The sequence below is a fragment of the Netta rufina genome (genome assembly GCF_964035555.1).
Source record: "Netta rufina genome assembly, chromosome: 3".
NCBI lineage: Eukaryota > Metazoa > Chordata > Aves > Anseriformes > Anatidae > Netta > Netta rufina.
Genome location: NC_140125.1, coordinates 4,210,884 through 4,230,139, shown reverse-complemented (window position 1 = coordinate 4,230,139; position 19,256 = coordinate 4,210,884). Strand labels below are relative to the sequence as shown.

Sequence of the window (19,256 nt, the reverse complement as noted above, 5' to 3'; positions counted from 1 at the left end):
TTTTATAATCAGGTGTTTAAAAGGAAGGCGGAGAATGGCTCTCTGCTATTAGTCTCTTTCCTTTTCTGTATAAGTGTATAACTTTGCAGTAACGAAACTTCTCATTTGCAGCTGAATATATGCTTCAGGTCACTAAGATAAAATTGTGTCTGTTCTACTGGTTGTAGAATGCCTGTATTTCTTAAATCCCTGAAAATTATTTTTCATACCCTAAAATCTAGAATTCTCATACTACTACATAATGTTTTTGGACATCTTTGTACTTACCGTTGGTCTTCTGCTCCAGTTCCTGCCTAGATTTAATGCTATTGTCAGTTCAGGAGTCTCTTGCAATCTATTCTCTTCACTTAGCTGATAGATTCTTTGGCAACTGAGATTAGGAAGGGGAATATTTATGGCTTGTTGTATTTTATCCTACCGCAGGCAAAAGTGGGAATTTTTCCAAATTTTTAACACGTGTACAGTGATGGAACTGTTGAAAAGTGATGAATGAGTGTAGAATTCTGAAGTAATTTTTTTTTAAAGGACTAATAATGCATTAGAATATTGTACAGACAGTTTCAGGAGATACTGCTTTGAAATAATATATTCTAAATCCTTATCACTTCTCTCCTAAATATGTGGTTTAGGTTTTCTATGTACCCTACAATATTGTAAATACGGTAAAAACTGGAATCATACACATCAGGAGTGGTAACAGTCTTAAAATCCCAGCAGCTGGGCCGAGTGAGCAATTCACACATTCATGCATCAAATGAGTATGCACCTGCAAAGAGCTGTGTTCTTCTCCTTCCCTATTGCCTCCTCTATTTAAGCAGGCAGGAAATTGAAACTGATGAAAATCTTGCTCTCTGAATACTTCACATTCGAATTTAGTTCAGGTCCCTGCAGGATTCACTGGAGTGGAGCCAGAAGGAAGAGTGCTGTCATCACGCACATGCTTATGATCCAGATAAAGCCAGTAGTCTAGTGCTGTAGTTGAATGTTGCTTTTTATATACCTAATGTTTTCAAAGAATGAAGGATTAAAAAATGTTTTGGACTGCTGCCTTCTGTTTTCTTTAGAAAAAGAACTTGGTATTAATACCAAGGTGTCTTAATGCTTTTTAATAGTCAACATTCGTGTGTTTTTGAATGTAGCTTTACGGCTGCTGTTTCAGAACTCTTTAAAATTTAAATACCTGAAATAATTTTCCAAAATACTATTTTTCTTTCTTTCTGGGATGTCATTGGTCAGTAGGTACAAGCTTCTGGAGTCAAAATTAGAATCCACACTTAAGAAGTCTCTTGAAATAAAAGAAGAAAAAATTGCTGCTTTGGAGGCTCGTTTAGAAGAATCAACAAATTTAAACCAGCAACTCCGTCAAGAGCTTAAAACAGTAAGGAGAATGACATTTTTTTGTAAGATTAAATGATCCATATATCAGCTATTGTTGTTTCTATACTTTGCTTGACCTTTTAGTTTTAAGAAATGAAAGGGAAGAGAAAAAAAAAAGGGGGGGGTAGAGTAATATAAAGCAGGGCAAAAGTATGACTGCTTTTTAAAACTTCAGTAATACAGGCCTGGTGTTGAAATCACATGAAAAGGTGTGGTGGAGCTGATTCAATGGTCGTTGAATATGTCAGGTAGATTAATAATCTGAAGTTTATTTGATTGTGGAATGCCAACAATAGTCATTATTTAGTAAGTCACATTTTCTGGTCTGCCTTAAACAGCCTGAGTGGAGTGGTTAAAAAAACAAACAAACAAACAAAAAAACAATCTTGATTTGTAGGACTTCATAAAAGTTGGGGGGTTACAGTTGAAAGCACTGAAGTAAAATACAGACTAGAGGCCTCTTTGTTGGTCTCCTAGTCATACCTGTCTTAAATGTTTATTATGGTTAAGCTACAAGTAGCCATGTGTTACTTGTACATCATCTCATCAAACATATACAGAAAGCAATTTTACAAATACAGTAAGATATGTACACATTGCACTTTCTGTTCTCTGAAAAGTGTCACGGTCATGTAATAGGATGTTGAAAATGGAAAATTTTAAACCTAATCTAAGTTGTTCTAAATAATTTTAGGTGAAAAAGAACTACGAAGCCCTCAAACAAAGACAAGAAGAGGAAAGGATGGTTCAGAATTCTCCTCCAAGAAGTGGAGAAGAGAATCAGTCTGTCAATAAGTGGGAGAAAGAAAATCAGGAAACTACTAGAGAATTACTGAAAGTTAAAGATAGATTAATTGAAGTTGAAAGGAATGTAAGATGATGTGCTTTTTCTATTATTCTGATTTTAAGTATTGTTGTGAGCTGCTCCAGTAATACGAATGAGAATATTCTTAAGGAGGTGTGCAATTTATGACCTAGTTTATAGACTAAGCATAATCTGTATAAAATACAGTGTATGATACAGCTGGATTCTGCACTGACAGATGCCATAAAGCACTTGACCGGTATTTAAAAGGAAAAAATATAAACCTGGATTTGACTTTTTGAATCCACAGATACCTCACAAATCTCTCTTATATAATCTTTGTTTACATTAGTAATTGAGATTTCTTTACTCTTTCTACCTAGGTCTAATGTTACTTGCGCATTTTTTAAATCAATCTATAGCAGTATCATTATATGTTACCTTGTTATATAAGGTGACACAGTTTGTTCTCCTCTGGAAATAACTGTGAATATTTTAAATCCTTTCTCTCTACTGAAGGTAAAGCATAAAGAATCATAGTAGCATAAGTCATGCTGTCATGCTGCTTTATTTGTTCTGGAAAAACAGTTCTACCTGAAGTTCAGTAAACAGCCATGAACTCAAATTTTCTTTTCTTTTTTTTTTTTGTTTTTTTTGTTCAAAGAATGCTACACTGCAGGCAGAGAAACAAGCACTGAAAACACAATTAAAGCAGCTTGAAACACAGAATAGTAATCTGCAGGCTCAGATTCTTGCACTTCAGAGACAGACTGTTTCTCTACAAGAGCAAAATACAACTCTACAAACTCAAAATGCTAAACTTCAGGTAATATTATAATATTTTATTTTTAAATAAAAAATTAATTTAATGTTTTTTCAAGTGAAAGTTTTAAAGCTAACAGAAATGCTACAAATCATGTTTCGATTCTGGTACAGACACGGAAAAGGAAGTAACATACAAATAATCCGCACTACGAGCAGCCTAATATTTTGTGATGGCTGATAAAGAATAAAATTTCCAGAAGTTGCTTTAATCCTTTGTGTTTATCCTATTTAAATCCTTGATTTCGTAGTCAGGAGTAAAGAAGACTGGTACCCAGTTTTGTAAGATTTTTTTTTCAATTTCTTTTTTATTTCTAAATTAGGTCAGGAAAGCGGTTAGCACCTCCAAAGAGACTAATAAATCTATTTTGTCTATTTTTATAGATATAATAATAAATAGATAAAAATCATACATAAAAGGAAAATCAAGATGTTAGTAATTACACAGTGTTGGTAAAAAGGTTGAAAATTGAATAAAAATAAATATGCAAAGATGTAATTCAGATAATGTAGAGGTAGAAAAAAAGGTAACGAGTGGCCGTGGAAATTATAAAAATGTTTGCCTGCAGAATCTTCCAGCCATCGTGGCCAAAATTCATATATCATCCTTCATGCTTCAACAGCGTCAAATGCATGTTTTTTTCTCTGATAAATGAAATATTCTTGTTAATGAATCAAATCCTTTTTGGAGCTGTAAGAATACTTAAAGGGGAGATACGAAATCCACAGTTCAGCACAAATAGTAAACAAAATGCCAAAAATGATGAAAAACAGACAGCCATGAGTGAAGGAATCTTTAAAAGGGTGAACAAATAATGCATTTCATGAATGCCTCAAGTCATCTTTCTGTCTCTTGCTGGAAAGCAGAACCCAGTTGTACCACAGATGCACTTTCTATCTACCACATTGAAATCTAATTAGTGCACAGTACTCCCCTTTGTGTCTGGCAAGCCTGTGAACAAAACAGAACGTTTGTGCACGTAGTGTGCCTCATCTAGTTGTTAAAAATTTAGTGGACATGGGCATCCTTGACTGTTCTAGACAGATGAGGGTATATATCTGGGATTCAGAACTCTTTGAGTATTTTGTAATTATATTTGGCAAAATAGCAGGAATATCTTAGGGCAGTTTGCTTTTCGCCTCATGGATTGCATAATAGCAGAGGCCTTTCCTGTCTGATAAAGCTGGAGAATAAAACAACCATAGATAAGTCAAAGTACTGGGACAATGAGTTAGAAGGAGAGGCATTTTCTGCCTTTTTTTTGTGTGGTGAATCTCACCAAACAATGTAATTTTAATTGCTGGGGATGACAGGAGGATGTTGCACCCAGCAGTCCAAGAAAGGGAGTTCCACTTGCAAGACACCTCTCTATTAACTCTAAATCAAAATGAAAGGTGAAGTATGCTCAAGAAAATGAGAGTGACTGTTAACTAAAGCTGAAATGTGAACTAAGACTAAAGTCTACATAGACTATGTCAAGGCTGTTTTTAGGCAACTGTAATTCTAGTATTCTTCCTGATACCCATAAAGAACAAACAAGAGAAAGGATGTCTTAAAGGGTGACTGGGAATTCTATACTAAAGCGAACTTGGAATTCAGTCTGAAGTTTTACAGTATACACTTGCCATCAGACATTACTTCATTTCCAGTGAAACGTTCAGCTTTGTCATTGTAGCAAAGAGTGCTGCAGTTCCAACAGAAAGGGATTTGTTCCTTAGTAACAGCATGCATTGCAGTGATAGTTTTGTTGTTTTTTTCTCCTTAGCAGATACCCTGAGGGTATTAGAAGCCTTAGTAGTTGATTTATTTTTTTTCTCCTTTTTTTGAGTAGGAAAGAGGAGGAAACTAGACTATTACAGGTCAGATGACAAACATGTCGGGTATCCTTAATTCCTTAAGATATCCAAGGATTAGATGATGTTAATCTTTTATAGAAGCGCACAAGTAAAGATTTTTATATGTCATATTTTGAAAGCTTGAATGTGTTAATGGATGTAAATAATGTTCTGACATAACTCTTAGAGAAATGGTACTCTTCCACAGGAATACTTTCTGTTAGATCTAACAACATGTACAAATTGGAGTTGTCTGTAAGGATATAAGAAATAAGTGTTTCCATTCAAGGCTTTCAGATAATGGAGTAATTAGAAGGTTGCGGAGATAATGAATTGATCATTCAAGAAATCCTTCAACAGAATGATACAGACAAGATGATCCAGTCTATGAAATTAATGTGCAATTTTGTCAAATGTTTATGGCTGCAGGTTGAAAATTCCACCCTAAATTCTCAAAGTACATCTCTTATGAATCAGAATGCTCAACTATTGATCCAACAGTCTGCTCTAGAAAATGAAAACGAATGTGTGCTCAAGGATCGTGAGGATCTGAAGTCCTTGTACGATTCACTTCTCAAAGATCATGAAAAACTGGAACACCTACATGAGCGCCAAGCTTCTGAGTATGAATCGCTGATTGCTAAACATGGAAGTCTTAAATCTGCACACAAAAATCTGGAGGTGGAACATAAGGACTTAGAAGATAGGTAAATACTAATATGCATGACTATAATTAGAAGACTGATCCTCACTAAACAGCAAGAAATGCTGTATACCTATGATGAATAGAATCTGTATTCCTGAAACACAACACTAAGATCTTAAAACTTTGAAAGATCACATTTTCAAAAACAACAACAACAAAAAAAAACCTCCATGTTTTCTTGTTCCAAAAAAAAGAAATGTAAATACAATTCTTGTTTGCAGGTACAATCAGTTGCTGAAACAGAAAGTGCAATTGGAAGAGTTGGAGAAAGTGCTCAAGATAGAACAGGAGAAAATGCTTCAGCAAAATGAAAAACACGAAACTGTAGCAGTAGAATATAAGAAACTTCGTGATGAAAATGATAGGTAAAGCAAAACACTGGTGCAGTCTAAACAAGCATTGCATCCTCTCATGTATCTGGAAACCTGATGCTGTGCCCCAGAATATTAACAATCCATACCTTACAGAAACACGCTCTGTTGTTCTATGGTATAATTACTTTAGGAAAACTGAAGAGGGAACAGTTTAAAAAAAAAAGCACAAAAAACGAACACCATAAAGCATAATTATTGCATGCTGACTATACTGAATTCCACATAGCATCTTAAGAATGCCAGGCCATGCACTGTGCTGTGTGGATGTGGGCTGTAGACGGAGCAAGCCATTCTCTGTGAGTTGCGTGAGGCAGAATGACTGGTTAACGCTGGTAGGAGTAGAAATTCAGTGTTGTGGATGGTGAAGGCCAGTTTGATCCCTACTACTGAGGTACAGCTTGCCCTAAATAGTCTGGTTGAAATTACTACTACTATTTACATAGTACAATACTTACCCACCTGAAGAAGAGGCATTAAGAATTGTTAATCTGGCAGGGATGTTTGCAATGAAATGTCTACTGCCTGTGATGTTGTATGAGAAGAATTAGTGGGAACTGGAAATTGTTTTTAGAAATGGACGTGCCAGAGCTGGGTAGGAGCAAAGGGAACCTAAGAGTCCATACACAGCTTATGAAGTTACCAAGATTTGGACCATTCCTATTTACTCACTATTTTGTGTTGGCAAGAAATCTTAGCTATTTTGTGAGATCTTCATATTTTGAAAAGTGGCATCTTAAAACTAGTTTTTATGTCCACATTTAGAAATCCTAATTATTTTTAAAAATCTGAAGACCCATACTTGGGTAAAGATTTAATACATACCTAGGAATTTTAGATTTACAGGTAACTTACCTACAGCATGTGATACCAAGAAATTCTTATGTGTATTTTGTGAAGTAGCATCAAAGTCTGGAAGTTTCATGTTTCAGGAGCAGTGTGGGGTCATGAATACCTTTCCTTTTACATGCGTGTATTCTTTTACATTCTCTTAATTCCAGGCTTGCTCATACATACAGTCAACTCTTGAGAGAGAATGAAGTTCTGCAAACTGATCATAAGAATCTGAAAACATTATTGAATAATTCCAAACTAGAACAAACGCGATTAGAAGCTGAGTTTTCTAAACTTAGAGAACAGTACCAACAACTGGATATTACATCTACCAAATTAAATAACCAATGTGAGGTACGTGACAATTATCCTGTTTTTAGGACTGGTATTGTTGCGATGTTTGTATAAGCTTGTTTACAGATTCATAAAAAATGAAGTGCTTGAGAATTTGACATTTAGATTATAGATGAAGTCGTGAGTCTGAAGACAAATGAATTTGTCTGTTTTATATGCCATAAAAAAATTGCAGTTTGTGTTAGGTAAACTGTAAGTTATTTAAAGCATCAAAGAAGATTTTACCCACTGAGTCATGATTTTGTTAAGTTTTCTGTTTGATTTGACTTTCTAAATACATTGTAGGCCTAAGTTTCCTTGATAATATAATCTGTATATGAAATATGTTCACATATACTTACGTACATACCATTTCATTTATTTTAACAGCTGCTTAGCCAGCTTAAAGGAAATCTGGAGGAGGAAAACAGACATCTACTAGATCAAATTCAGACATTAATGCTACAAAATAGAACATTACTTGAGCAGAATATGGAAAGCAAGGATCTCTTCCATGTAGAGCAAAGGCAGTACATGTGAGTTTTAAAAACAGTTAAATTACTGTGATTAGGGCAGTTACATAATATTAAAAAACAAAAACCAAAACCAAAAAACCAACCACTTTCATTGTATATAGAAATTAATGTTTCCGAAGTAGCATGTGTTTCTTTTCTTAAAATAACTAATTATGTGTGAAAAGCAGATAATTAAAACTAAGAGCATTTTATTTTTAAATCTGAAAGATGAGTGCCACTGCATTCATTATTGGTGAAATCTCTAATAAAAATGTTATTTATTCCCCATTTGAAGATGATAGGTTTGTTTGAAAACTGTAACCCTTTTAGTGAATTTGAGAGAAGAGAAAATATGCTTGTGTAAATGATGCTGGTATAGCCTATGTGCACATTGTTACTTAAAAAAAAAAAAAAAAAAAAAAAAGGGCAAACTTCTGTTGTATAATAAACAAAGCTAGTGGAAATATTTATAATGATATATTGTGGTGTTAAACAGAAGAATGCTTGTTTTCTTTATCTGACTTGATTTTTCAAATAAGAAACAGCTGTTACGGAAGAATTTCTCATGAAAACCTACAGTTTTCGAGTAACGTATCCAGAGGATCATGTTACTCACATGTTACGTATACATTTTCCAAACATAAATTATCATTAATTTCTGTTTACAGTGACAAGCTAAACGAATTAAGGCGACAGAAGGAGAAATTGGAAGAGAAGATAATGGATCAGTATAAATTTTATGAGCCATCTCCACCAAGAAGGTAGTGATGAATATTGTATAAAAATAAACACAAATCTAAAGCACGATTACCCATTCTGTTCTGGCTGAAAGACAAGATTTTGTTCAGCTTCAGAGGAGCAGAATCATGTCTGTTCTTGCATACAAATTAGGAAAAGTACGAAGACCTAAGTAATGTATTATAAATGCAATAAATGTATTGTCTTATTGATAACAGAAGGGGTAACTGGATTGCTCTGAAGATGAAGAAGCTGATAAAATCCAAGAAGGATGCTAATCGAGAACGTTTGAAATCTGTGACCCTTACACCTACCCGTTCAGAATCCAGTGAAGGATTTCTTCAGCTGCCCCACCAGGACAGTCAAGATAGTTCTTCAGTGGGCTCAAATTCTCTTGAAGATGGCCAGACCCTGGGAACCAAAAAGAGTAGTAGTGAGTACAGCAAAACATTTATTCTCTTTTAATACTTCTCAGCTAAATGTTTTTTTATTTATTTAAAAATAAAAAGGTGCTGAGAAAACCTATGAGTTCTCGAGGTTTTTTACAGTTAATTCTGAAGGTCTTTAGGAAATGAGCCTGGATTTTCTCATCAGTGACAAATTTATACTGACTTCATGCAGACTCGAGTGTATGGGCAGATGCTATCTTTTTTTTTTAGCATTTCTGCAGCTATAAAGATGTCAAAATATGTTTACTAAGGTATGATGAAGTAGGTAGCGTTACTGCATCAGGTGAACAGAATTTTGTATATATTGTCGGATACCACCACAAGCACCATATTTTGTTTCTCCCTCTTGTCCCAGCATGCATCCTTCCCCTTGTCTTTAAAAGTGGTTTCCAAGCCGTGGCTGTGCTAACATCCTTCAGATCCTAAACAGATCTTCTGTCTGAAGATGTTTCTCCAGCATCACAAAAAATAAGTGATGAAGTTTTTTGATATTGAATATGCAATAGGAAGTTCTTTATGTCTTGGGTTTCACAAGACATCAGATCAATATTTTTGAGCCAGGTATGAATTTACTGTATTAAAAATGATTAAAGCTATTATGGTGTATTTTTTCTTTTAAGGTTACTACATAAACTTTTAAGGCATCTAAGAGCACTGTTTCAGGGGAACTTTAAATCAGATTTGTGATTTATTTTAAATAATAAAATTTAAGTTTGAGGGTAAACTATTGCTTTCATTGCTAACTTGTCAGTTTTGGGGAGCTTAACATTTTTCAGCCTAAGGGTGGTTGGTAAAGATTCAGAACAGGTATTTCTGAATAAAGAAACACAACTGTGGCTTTTGGAACGTAAATTGGAAGTCTTGTGGAGTTCAGGAGTGACTGAAGCTATAGCGGATGTTTACAAGTGTGTATGCTTTGGATCAGGTCAGGTGCATCAACGATTTTATGGTCAGGATGATTTTATGTGACAATATTCTTTGCACTGATACTTGGGACCTTGTAGAGTGCAGCTGGGCATGCTGCTGCTACACTCAAAGCACTTTTCCTCTTGTTAGAGCCAAGGTTGAAGTTAACGGTGGCTAACACTCAAAAGAAGTTTGAAGTTGTTCAGACCTCATTAATTTTGTACTGTATGGGCCTTGTTGATGTTCCTTTTAATCCCAATGTATTTATGCGCAAACTGGAAGGGCTGGTCTAATTCTGAATCCCAACTTTCATCCATTACACGTCACCACGGAAACCATATTTTTGGATAGAATTTGGATAAATTAGGTGCCAGTTCAATGCTGACTATCTTACTGAGACAGTCTGTGTCTCACGGAGTTAGGACTAGTGTGAAAAGAACCAGTAGTGGCACACATTTTGCAGTCTATTTCTTCTTCTTTTAGAATGATTGTAAATCCTAAGTACTGTGAAACTGTGGCCACTTTCTATTCTCTAAGTAGTGGCCTCCACAAAAAAAAAAAACAAACAACTATAAGAAAGGAAGTTTCCTCCTGTCTAAGCAACTACTCAGGTGTTGTAGCTTTTCACACTGACTGAAGGCAGTCTGCACCAAGGGAAGGGACAGGTTCTGGTCCACACTAATCATCTGTGTCTGCAAATGGAGGTGGTCCCAGCAGGAACTGTTGAGATGGAAAATCCTCCTATATCCTTCAGGAAGCAAGAGAAGGTAATTTTCATTCCCCAGACTGCAGCCAGTGACACAAATCAGTGGTGCTCTCAAAAGCTTTGTTATTCTCTGTCCTCTAATGATCTTTTTGACATACAGGTTTCCTATTCCTTACCCTCTGTCAGAGGAGGTGAGGAGATACAGATGTCCAAATGTATTGCTCTGCTACCACAACTGACAAATAATTAGCTATGTGACATCTGTAGATTTTTTTTTTTCTTTTGCAGATAGTGGAGACAGAGTGTTTTCCTAATACAGGACACTCTCATGCAGATGTTTTCAAAAGACCTGTTCTCTTAGAAAGACAGGTGATCTTGGTGCAAAGATCAGGTTATGCTGTTGAAAAAGGAAGACAGCACCTGAGATTTTCATCTGCTCTTTGTTTCCAGAGGTACTCTCAAATGAGGGGCTGCCTGTATGGCTGGGAACATTTGCAGCACTGGTAAAATCCTGCAGGCAGTGAGAATGCTGGATGCTCCTGACTGCAGAGTTTCACCTTTGCTTTTCACATCTGCATTCAGTGATTGAATCAGCTGAATACTGTGGATCTGACATCTGCTTTCTGCAGAGCCTTTCCTCTTGGAGGGGATGGATACCATTCTGAGTTTTTGCATAGAAAACTCAAGGCAAGCAAGTGGAATCTTTTTTTGTGTGGAGAAAAACGGATTACTTTTGTGAGCTTCCACTTCAGGTGTTTCAGATCGTCAACAGCATTCCAAGGAATTAAGGCTGTTACTAAGCCTGTCGTCTTTTAATAGTACCAGTAGCAGACGCATCGCATCCTCGTGGAAGTAATAGAAATATATTGGGCTGCCCAGCATGGTATTGCTGTGGTTTGACTTGGACTACCGGATGCTGCTTGAAGAATACAGGGCATTGTAGTCTGCTTGTTCTAAGTGCTAACACAGAATAATGTGATGGAGAGGGGTATTTGTTTCTAGGTAGTTCATGTGCACTCGTAAATGTATATGTATATATGTACTCCTGTGTAAAATCGAAATGGCTGTATAACAAGCTGTTGGCTGAGTAGAAAACAAAGGCAAATGACAAAGCATGCGTCCTGAAAAGTCACTTCAAGGAGGTAAAATAAGCAGCTCCTGGGCTGACAGATTGTTCTACACTGCTTTCACATTTGCATAAATACAATTTTCTCAATAATTCCATTTTTTGTTTCTTCCTGGATCTTTATATCCTAATTTTTTGCATGTGGCTCCTGTATACTTCACAGTCAGCTGACACGTTTATCTGATGCTTCCAGATGCAGGTGTCTGCCAGTAATCAGTTACTAATGGAGAACAGCTGAACCTAAGGACAAGATTAATTGTGATTTCCCACTCCCCATATTTTATTACTACTTAAAATTTTAACTCCTATAATTATGTTGTTTTAACTTTACTTTATCCTTCCTAAAATATAACAGTAACACTCACATTTGGATTTTCTTTTGCTATTTTTTTTTTTTTTGAATCTTGGGTATTCTTTCAGTCAAAAATTTGGTGTATATCATTCCTGCCAACACATTTTTATTTTATTTTTCTAATTACAGGTTTGATTTGATTTACAGATATTTCAGTAAAATACTGAAATCAGTGTGCAAGTAAACATAGTTATTTGAGTGTGAGGTCCATGTAATTTTTCAAGAAGACAGTAAGTGATCAAAATTAGTGATGAGAAAAAATACAACAAACGAAGATTATTTCCTGCTGTAGACAGTGGGCAAAAAATTACAAAAGTTAGTCTCAAAAACAGTGAAATGTTCGTATTTTAAAGTATAGTTTATACTTGATTACTTTCATTTTGAACTTTTTCTGATTCACATTTTTCTTTACGTTCAAGAAATACATTTTTCACAGTAAAAATAATTAGAGCCAATTTTTATAATCTGCAAAGCACTTGCGTTTAGTTTTTTGTGATGGTAGTTAGGACTTTCAAACTGTGTTACACTCTTCACCATTATTTTCGGTGCATTTCTTAGTATATTAAAGTTTTCATAGTGTAGTTTTCATATTTTGGTGTAGTTTTCATATTTCATTGTCACACAGAAGCATGAGAGTGATAGTTTTTAGCATAGCATACATAGCTTAAACTCAGACATTCATTTCTGTCCTTAGTTTCAACATTTAACTTCCATCTGTTCTTCTCCCTTTTTTTCTTTCATTTCCCTGTTTCCGTTTTTCCTCATGCTATGACATAAAAGTGGTTGCACTGAAAAGACTGCCCTTTTTGAGGAACAGACCGAAGGAAAAAGACAAAATGAAGGCCTTCTACCGTCGCTCCATGTGTAAGACTTTATGACAGTTCAGCTTCTTTTAAATGGCTACACTGGCTTCCATTACTAATTTTTCACTAACCTCTCCCTGGACTGCGCTTTATTTTTCCTTCTATTTTGCAATGTGCAAGTCCTGCTACTATAAAAGGAGCTGGAGCTTTTTCTTTTTTTTAAACCTTGGCACTGAATACCTTATATATGTGCATATGTGCACACACATGTACCCACACATTCACATGCACAAGCACACACATATACATATATATATTCAGTGCATTGTGATTACATGTATTTGTATACATATTTGTCTATATACACATTTGTGTATATAAATTTACAGTGCACTGTGTTAATGTTAGTAGTTCTAAATTACACATTTCATAAGCCTTCAAAAACTGCTGCAATTTTTTTGTTTAAAGAAAGTGTAGAAAAAGTAGTGCAAGGCTGTATGGTGGTCTGTCACTCTTCAAGTATTCATCAGTTGTTGTTGCCAAAATGTTGTATTGATTTGTTTTACTTTATTTTACTTTTTCAAGAGTAGTGGATAATTTTCTCTGTCTTTGCAAAGTAAAGGTGAATATCATCAGAAGTCATCTTTTTCAGATCTTTTTATTTGTTATGTAAAATACAATATCCCTGCAGTAACCTGCACTGTTCAAGGATCCCGTGTCATTGTTGACATAGTTGTGTTAGCACCTTGCCCGTTTTATCCTTATTCATTCCATCTTATCATTGCAAACAGTATATCAAGGCTTCTAACATATATATTGCATATCATTGCAGCACAAGCATGATGACTATACCTAATAAAATCAGTTTAAAGAACCATACTGAATTCAGAGAAGTCTCTGACTTACAACACTTCTCATTCATTGAGCTGATTGCATGTTATAACATGGATGATCTTGTGCTTGTACCTTGCAGTATTCTATATGCTATAATGCTTAGAAAACTGTCAAAACATTTTGCAATACAAGATAAGAACAAAAGCAAATACATTGACCATGCTGATCATTTGCTTTCATTTGCATCCCAGCCATGAATGACCTGGTGCAGTCCATGGTCCTAGCAGGAGGACAATGGACAGGTAGTTCTGAGCATCTGGAGGGTCCTGATGATATATCTGCGGGTAAAAGGAGAAAAGAATTGGGAGCTATGGCCTTCTCTACTACAGCTATCAACTTTGCAGCTGTCAACTCTTCTACAGGCTTCAGATCCAAGCAGTTGCTAAATAATAAAGGTATAGGTAGAAGCTTTTTGCACCATGATGTGTCTATGTGTAACAGCAATTTCCTGTAAATCTTCATTTTACTTTATTTTTTTTCTACAAAATGAAAATATATAATAAAAAAAAAAAGGCAACCTGAATAATTGAGTTACAGTGATAAGATACTGAACAGGTTTATTAACTGCAATTACAAAATGTTTCAGGACTATTCCTACAGAATGTTACATAAATAAAACTCTGACGATTATTTTAATATATTTTATAGACAATGAAATAAATATGCCTATAATCTATTTTATTTTACATCTGCTTTTATGTCTCTGTGTATAGATACTACATCCTTTGAAGATGTAAGTCCACAAGGTATTAGTGATGATTCTAGTACAGGATCAAGAGTTCATGGTAAGATGTGAATTTTAATTAAATGACTTAAGGATATATTATGTGAATGTGAATGAGGTCTAAAAAAACGTGAATGGTTTAATTACGAGTGAGCATGTTTTCTGTGATTTGCGTACCTCTTGAATGTATAGCATCATTTCTTCAGATTATTGCTTGTACTATCTTTTCTTCTTCTTAAATACTATCAGATATTCTATATCTCTAGTAGAAAGTATTTATGAAGTGCATCTGAACAGGATCAAATTTTTTTGCCTTTTAAAAATGTATTTGGAGTTGATAGTAAAATAAAATCAGTTATTACAATTCCAATCTTCAAAAAAAAAAATGAAATCTGGCCAGCTTTTCCAATGTTTATTGTTCAGTGAAATGTAAATTTATCATCTCGTGATTTTATAAAATACAGTATATGTTCCTTCAAGCAAAGCTATGAAGTGAAAGCTGTAATAAGTGAAGCTTTAACTCTTCTAAAAATAATTGAAATTAGTATGAGCAATAAACATTTTTTAAGATAATAACAGTGCATTTCCCTTGTATTGGATAGGAGTACAGGACATTAACTGTGCAGATGCTCTTGTTCCTCCTGTTCGTGGCATTTCAACAATGTGCAAGGTTCCTTGCCAAATCTGTTGTAAGTGACCTAATCACAAGCAACTTTCTGCATGCCACTCCTTCCATCTGTAAAATCCTGGTTTCCCACTAACCAATCTGTTTCAATTCTAAATGTACACTCTATTTCTCTCTTCCTCTCCCTTGTACCTTACTATTCCTGTAGTGCCCTTTTCTAAAGTGTCCTCTTGGACTGCCTGGAAATCCCTTCGCTTTCTGATCTGTAAGAAACCACTTTGTTGACAATGGGCATGCTCAGCCTGTGAAATAGTGCATGATTCCTGCCTCAGAGCATTCTGTGATCAGAATGTAAAGGTACCGTGTCATCTGCTAAAATTTTATTCATCATGGTGTCTCCTAATTTTCCATTTAGCTTCCAGACCAGCCAGCCTTGATAGTGGCAGAACATCCACTAGCAATAGCAATAACAATGCTTCACTCCATGAAGTCAAAGGTATGCTGTAGGTGAATTTACATACATGCTTAATTTCCATTACTCTTTGTAGGATTGTCTATATGGGTTAAAAAACAAACAAACAAAAAACACAAAAAACATAGCATGCTTTTTTGTTTAGGCATTTTTATACCGCAGTCTTTGTTCCCAAAATTAGGAAAGAATACAGGTATTAGAACTTAGATTTTTAATAGATTTTCAAATGATGATACTGACGTGACTTTCAAACTATTTGAGCCAAAGCTTACCAAGTAACAATCTTGCAGAATAAGAACTCCCCCCTCAAATTATGTTAAAATCTTGTATTTCTAAACAGAGAAGTTACTCTGCTTTTTCTCCTAGCATCCAAACATCTGTGCACTGCTGCTGTAAAGTCGTATGGTATACAACACAAAACACACAAATGGTCTATGTAACACTGTCCTGCAAATGGTTATGTTTTTATTTTAAAAGATTAATAACATTCCTTGAAATTTAGAAAATATTGCTAAATCATATATTATTAGCCTTGACATACTTTTTTGTAATAGACATTCAACAAGTTTTTTAAAAATTACTGTTACTTGGAGACCATTGTATGTAAAATGCTGCCAATTTGAGATCCATTTTATGTTTGTGATTTACATTTTTTAAACAATATCTGTCTGGAAATTGAGAGGTGAATGCTAGCTTAAGATTTTTAGTCATTTATTTTCTGTCTGTTTGATTAATCCCTTTTACAAAGAATTCTTTAAGGTACTCCATGCCCTAGTTCATATAAAGTATTAGAAATTTCTTCTGTAAACAATTTATTGTTCTTCAAACTTCATTTCGTAGGAGTAACACGAAGTAGGAATACTTGATTTTTTCATCAGCATTTTCTAAGCAATTGGCAATTACTGAAAAATAAGCAGAAATCACAGAATCACAGAATTTTCTAGGTTGGAAGAGACCTCAAGATCATCGAGTCCAACCTCTGACCTAACGCTAACAGTCCCCATTAAACCATTTCCCTAAGCTCTACATCTAAACGTCTTTTGAAGACTTCCAGGGATGGTGACTCCACCACTTCCCTGGGCAGCCTGTTCCAGTGCCTCACAACCCTCTCAGTGAAGAAGTTCTTCCTAACATCCAACCTAAAACTCCCCTGGCTCAACTTAAGCCCATTCCCCCTCGTCCTGTCACCAGGCACGTGGGAGAACAGACCAACCCCCACCTCGCTACAGCCTCCCTTGAGGTACCTCTATAAAGAGCGATAAGGTCGCCCCTGAGCCTCCTCTTCTCCAGGCTGAACAAGCCCAGCTCCCTCAGCCGCTCCTCGTAGGACTTGTTCTCCAGGCCCCTCACCAGCTTCGTTGCCCTTCTCTGGACTCTCTCGAGCACCTCCATGTCCTTCTTGTAGCGAGGGGCCCAAAACTGAACACAGTACTCGAGGTGCGGCCTCACCAGAGCTGAGTACAGGAGGACAATCACCTCCCTAGCCCTGCTGGTCACACTGTTCCTGATACAAGCCAGGATGCCGTTGGCCTTCTTGGCCACCTGAGCACACTGCTGGCTCATATTCAGCCGACTATCCACCATCACTCCCAGGTCCTTCTCTGCCTGGCAGCTCTCCAACCATTCCTCTCCCAGCCTGTAGCTCTGCTTGCGGTTATTGCGCCCCAGGTGCAGGACCCGGCACTTGGCCTTGTTGAACTTGTGTTGTAGAATTTATTGTGCATTTAATGCCACATGCCTTCTTCATGTAACAGCTGTAATAAACTAGAAGTAATGGCAGAAACTGTTGGAGAAGGAACATTCTAAAATTGTTCTTGTTGAAGAACTATGTTGAAGACAATACTTGTTTTGCATTCCATCTTTTTTATTTCATTTAATGTAAAACTCATTTATAGTACATTAAAATGTGTACTTCACAGTCACGCTGAACAAGAATGGAGGCATACATTTGGCCTCACAGAATACAATGTTATGTAGATAGTGGTTCACGTTGTAAGTGAAAGGTAGTTTTTATTCAAAAGTTATTCTGTCACGTTGAAAAAGCTGTAAGAGGTAAATCAGGGGAGTGAAATTGTACTCATATTTGGTTTGAGCAATATAAGACAACTAGATTTCTTTTTTTTTTTTTTTTTTTTTTTTAGTATTCTAAATTGAATTGCCTTTAACTTGAATGTGAAAGTGTTCAAATTTGGGTAAGGTTATACTAACAGCTTTCATATGCTTCTGTTATTAGATATTTAATACTGTTTACTCCAAAAGCAGGTGTGGTTAACAATCAAAGCAGGCCGCAGAGTCACAGCAGTGGAGAATTTAGTCTGCTACATGAACACGAGGCTTGGTCTAGCAGCAGCAGCAGTCCTATTCAGTATTTGAAAGGTCATACAAGGTCTAGTCCTGTGCTCCAGCAAAGAACGCCTGAAACACTGGATAGTCGTGGAAAACAGATCAAAAACGGTTCTCCTGGAAGTGAAGTTGTTACCCTGCAGCAGTTTTTAGAAGAAAGCAACAAAAGTACCTCAAGCGAGGTTAGTTTAAAAATTACTTCCTATGCCATGTATGGCTACAGAATGAATAGAGTACTTAAAGCATGTAGAATTGCTTTAAAACTTCGTAGAGATTCTGGTTATGCCTGTATTTAGTAGTAGTGTGCACTGTATCCTGATAAACTCTACTTGTTGTATTACATAAATATCAGTTTGGAATTTTGCAGCTTTACTCTTTCTAGGATGCTGAATTAGGTGAGAAAGTCAATCTCCACTGCACCAAATTATCCGGTGTACTGATGTATGGTACACTCACCAGAGTTTAGATGGAAGACCATAAACTCAAAGGAAATTCACTTCTCACCTTCCAGTTCAGCCATTGATTTCAGTAGTAGCTATTGTCAGATCTGTCTTATATTAACAGAAAGGAAGATATATACAGATACAGATATATGTACAGATAAAGATTTTTTTTAACCCTGTTTGGCAAAACACCTGAACAGCTGACCATCAAACTGATTGAAATCTGGAAGGAATAAGACGATGTTTATCTAAATTACTGACAGTTTGTTAGAAGCTCAGAATCAATCATGTCTCTGCCAGTATTCTAATTTCATCACTAGTTCTCAAGCAGATCTGTCCTAAGCTTAGAAGTCCACTAGGGTAAAGCAAATTAGTTACTGTGGCTAGGGCCTGTCGAGAATAAGGATCAGACGCCATCTATTTTTGACTACACAATTATAATGGAAACATACATATTCATAGCTGAATTGATTAGCATAGTCTATGACTTGAATCTGGAACAGGTCACTGGATTTTTTGTTAGCTACTTAAAATTATGTATCGCTTGTGATTTCTCTGGCAAGAGAATTACTGTTATTACTTTTATTATCCGTTAGCCTTAGACAGTTCTGGAAATAGAACTGAAAGAAACGACCTGAGTCATCAAGTCAGTCCACTGCTGTTCACGAATCACAAAATCGCTTTCATAGCATCACAGAATAATTCAGGCTGGTAGGCTGCTCTTCAAGAGATCTCTCTTCATCCTTCTGCTGGAGCCTTTCCTTAATAATCTTAGCTTAAGATTTTTTTCCAAATTGTCACCTTCACCATTTTGAAAAAGACTGAAGTCTTTCTCTGAGTCTGTGAATAGTATTCACTGACAACTTTTTTTTTTTTTTTTTTTTTTTATGAAGTCTTTTCTCCAAAAAGAGAGGTTTGGAAAGCCAGCTGATCAAAATTCAGGCACCAAGGTTATGTGCTTTGTATTACTTTCTAAGATTCTTGTCTTTATTATTTGAATATGTAGAGAATGTAAACTTTTAGCTTCGTATTATCAGTGTAAGTTAAAATAATAGCACATACGGATCTGCTTAGCA

The 19,256-nt window shown here is 35.7% G+C and overlaps 1 protein-coding gene across 2 annotated transcripts in view; it reads left to right on the top strand.

Moving 5' to 3' along the window:
• Window positions 1-19,256, top strand: part of CCDC88A (coiled-coil domain containing 88A) — a gene marked incomplete at its 3' end in the record, with an annotated part of 72,091 nt that overhangs the window by 51,488 nt on the left and 1,347 nt on the right. The window contains exons 17-30 of one of the 2 annotated variants that reach the window (XM_084283583.1): window positions 1,240-1,378; window positions 2,072-2,248; window positions 2,847-3,008; window positions 5,270-5,547; window positions 5,768-5,911; window positions 6,919-7,105; window positions 7,475-7,620; window positions 8,268-8,360; window positions 8,556-8,770; window positions 12,657-12,740; window positions 13,765-13,968; window positions 14,287-14,358; window positions 15,338-15,418; window positions 17,654-17,919. In XM_084283583.1, the coding sequence (XP_084139709.1) occupies window positions 1,240-1,378; window positions 2,072-2,248; window positions 2,847-3,008; window positions 5,270-5,547; window positions 5,768-5,911; window positions 6,919-7,105; window positions 7,475-7,620; window positions 8,268-8,360; window positions 8,556-8,770; window positions 12,657-12,740; window positions 13,765-13,968; window positions 14,287-14,358; window positions 15,338-15,418; window positions 17,654-17,919 (2,248 nt within the window). Of the gene's footprint in view, window positions 1-1,236; window positions 1,379-2,071; window positions 2,249-2,846; window positions 3,009-5,269; window positions 5,548-5,767; window positions 5,912-6,918; window positions 7,106-7,474; window positions 7,621-8,267; window positions 8,361-8,555; window positions 8,771-12,656; window positions 12,741-13,764; window positions 13,969-14,286; window positions 14,359-15,337; window positions 15,419-17,653; window positions 17,920-19,256 lie in introns of both variants that reach the window. The other variant, XM_084283582.1, reaches the window with a different exon arrangement.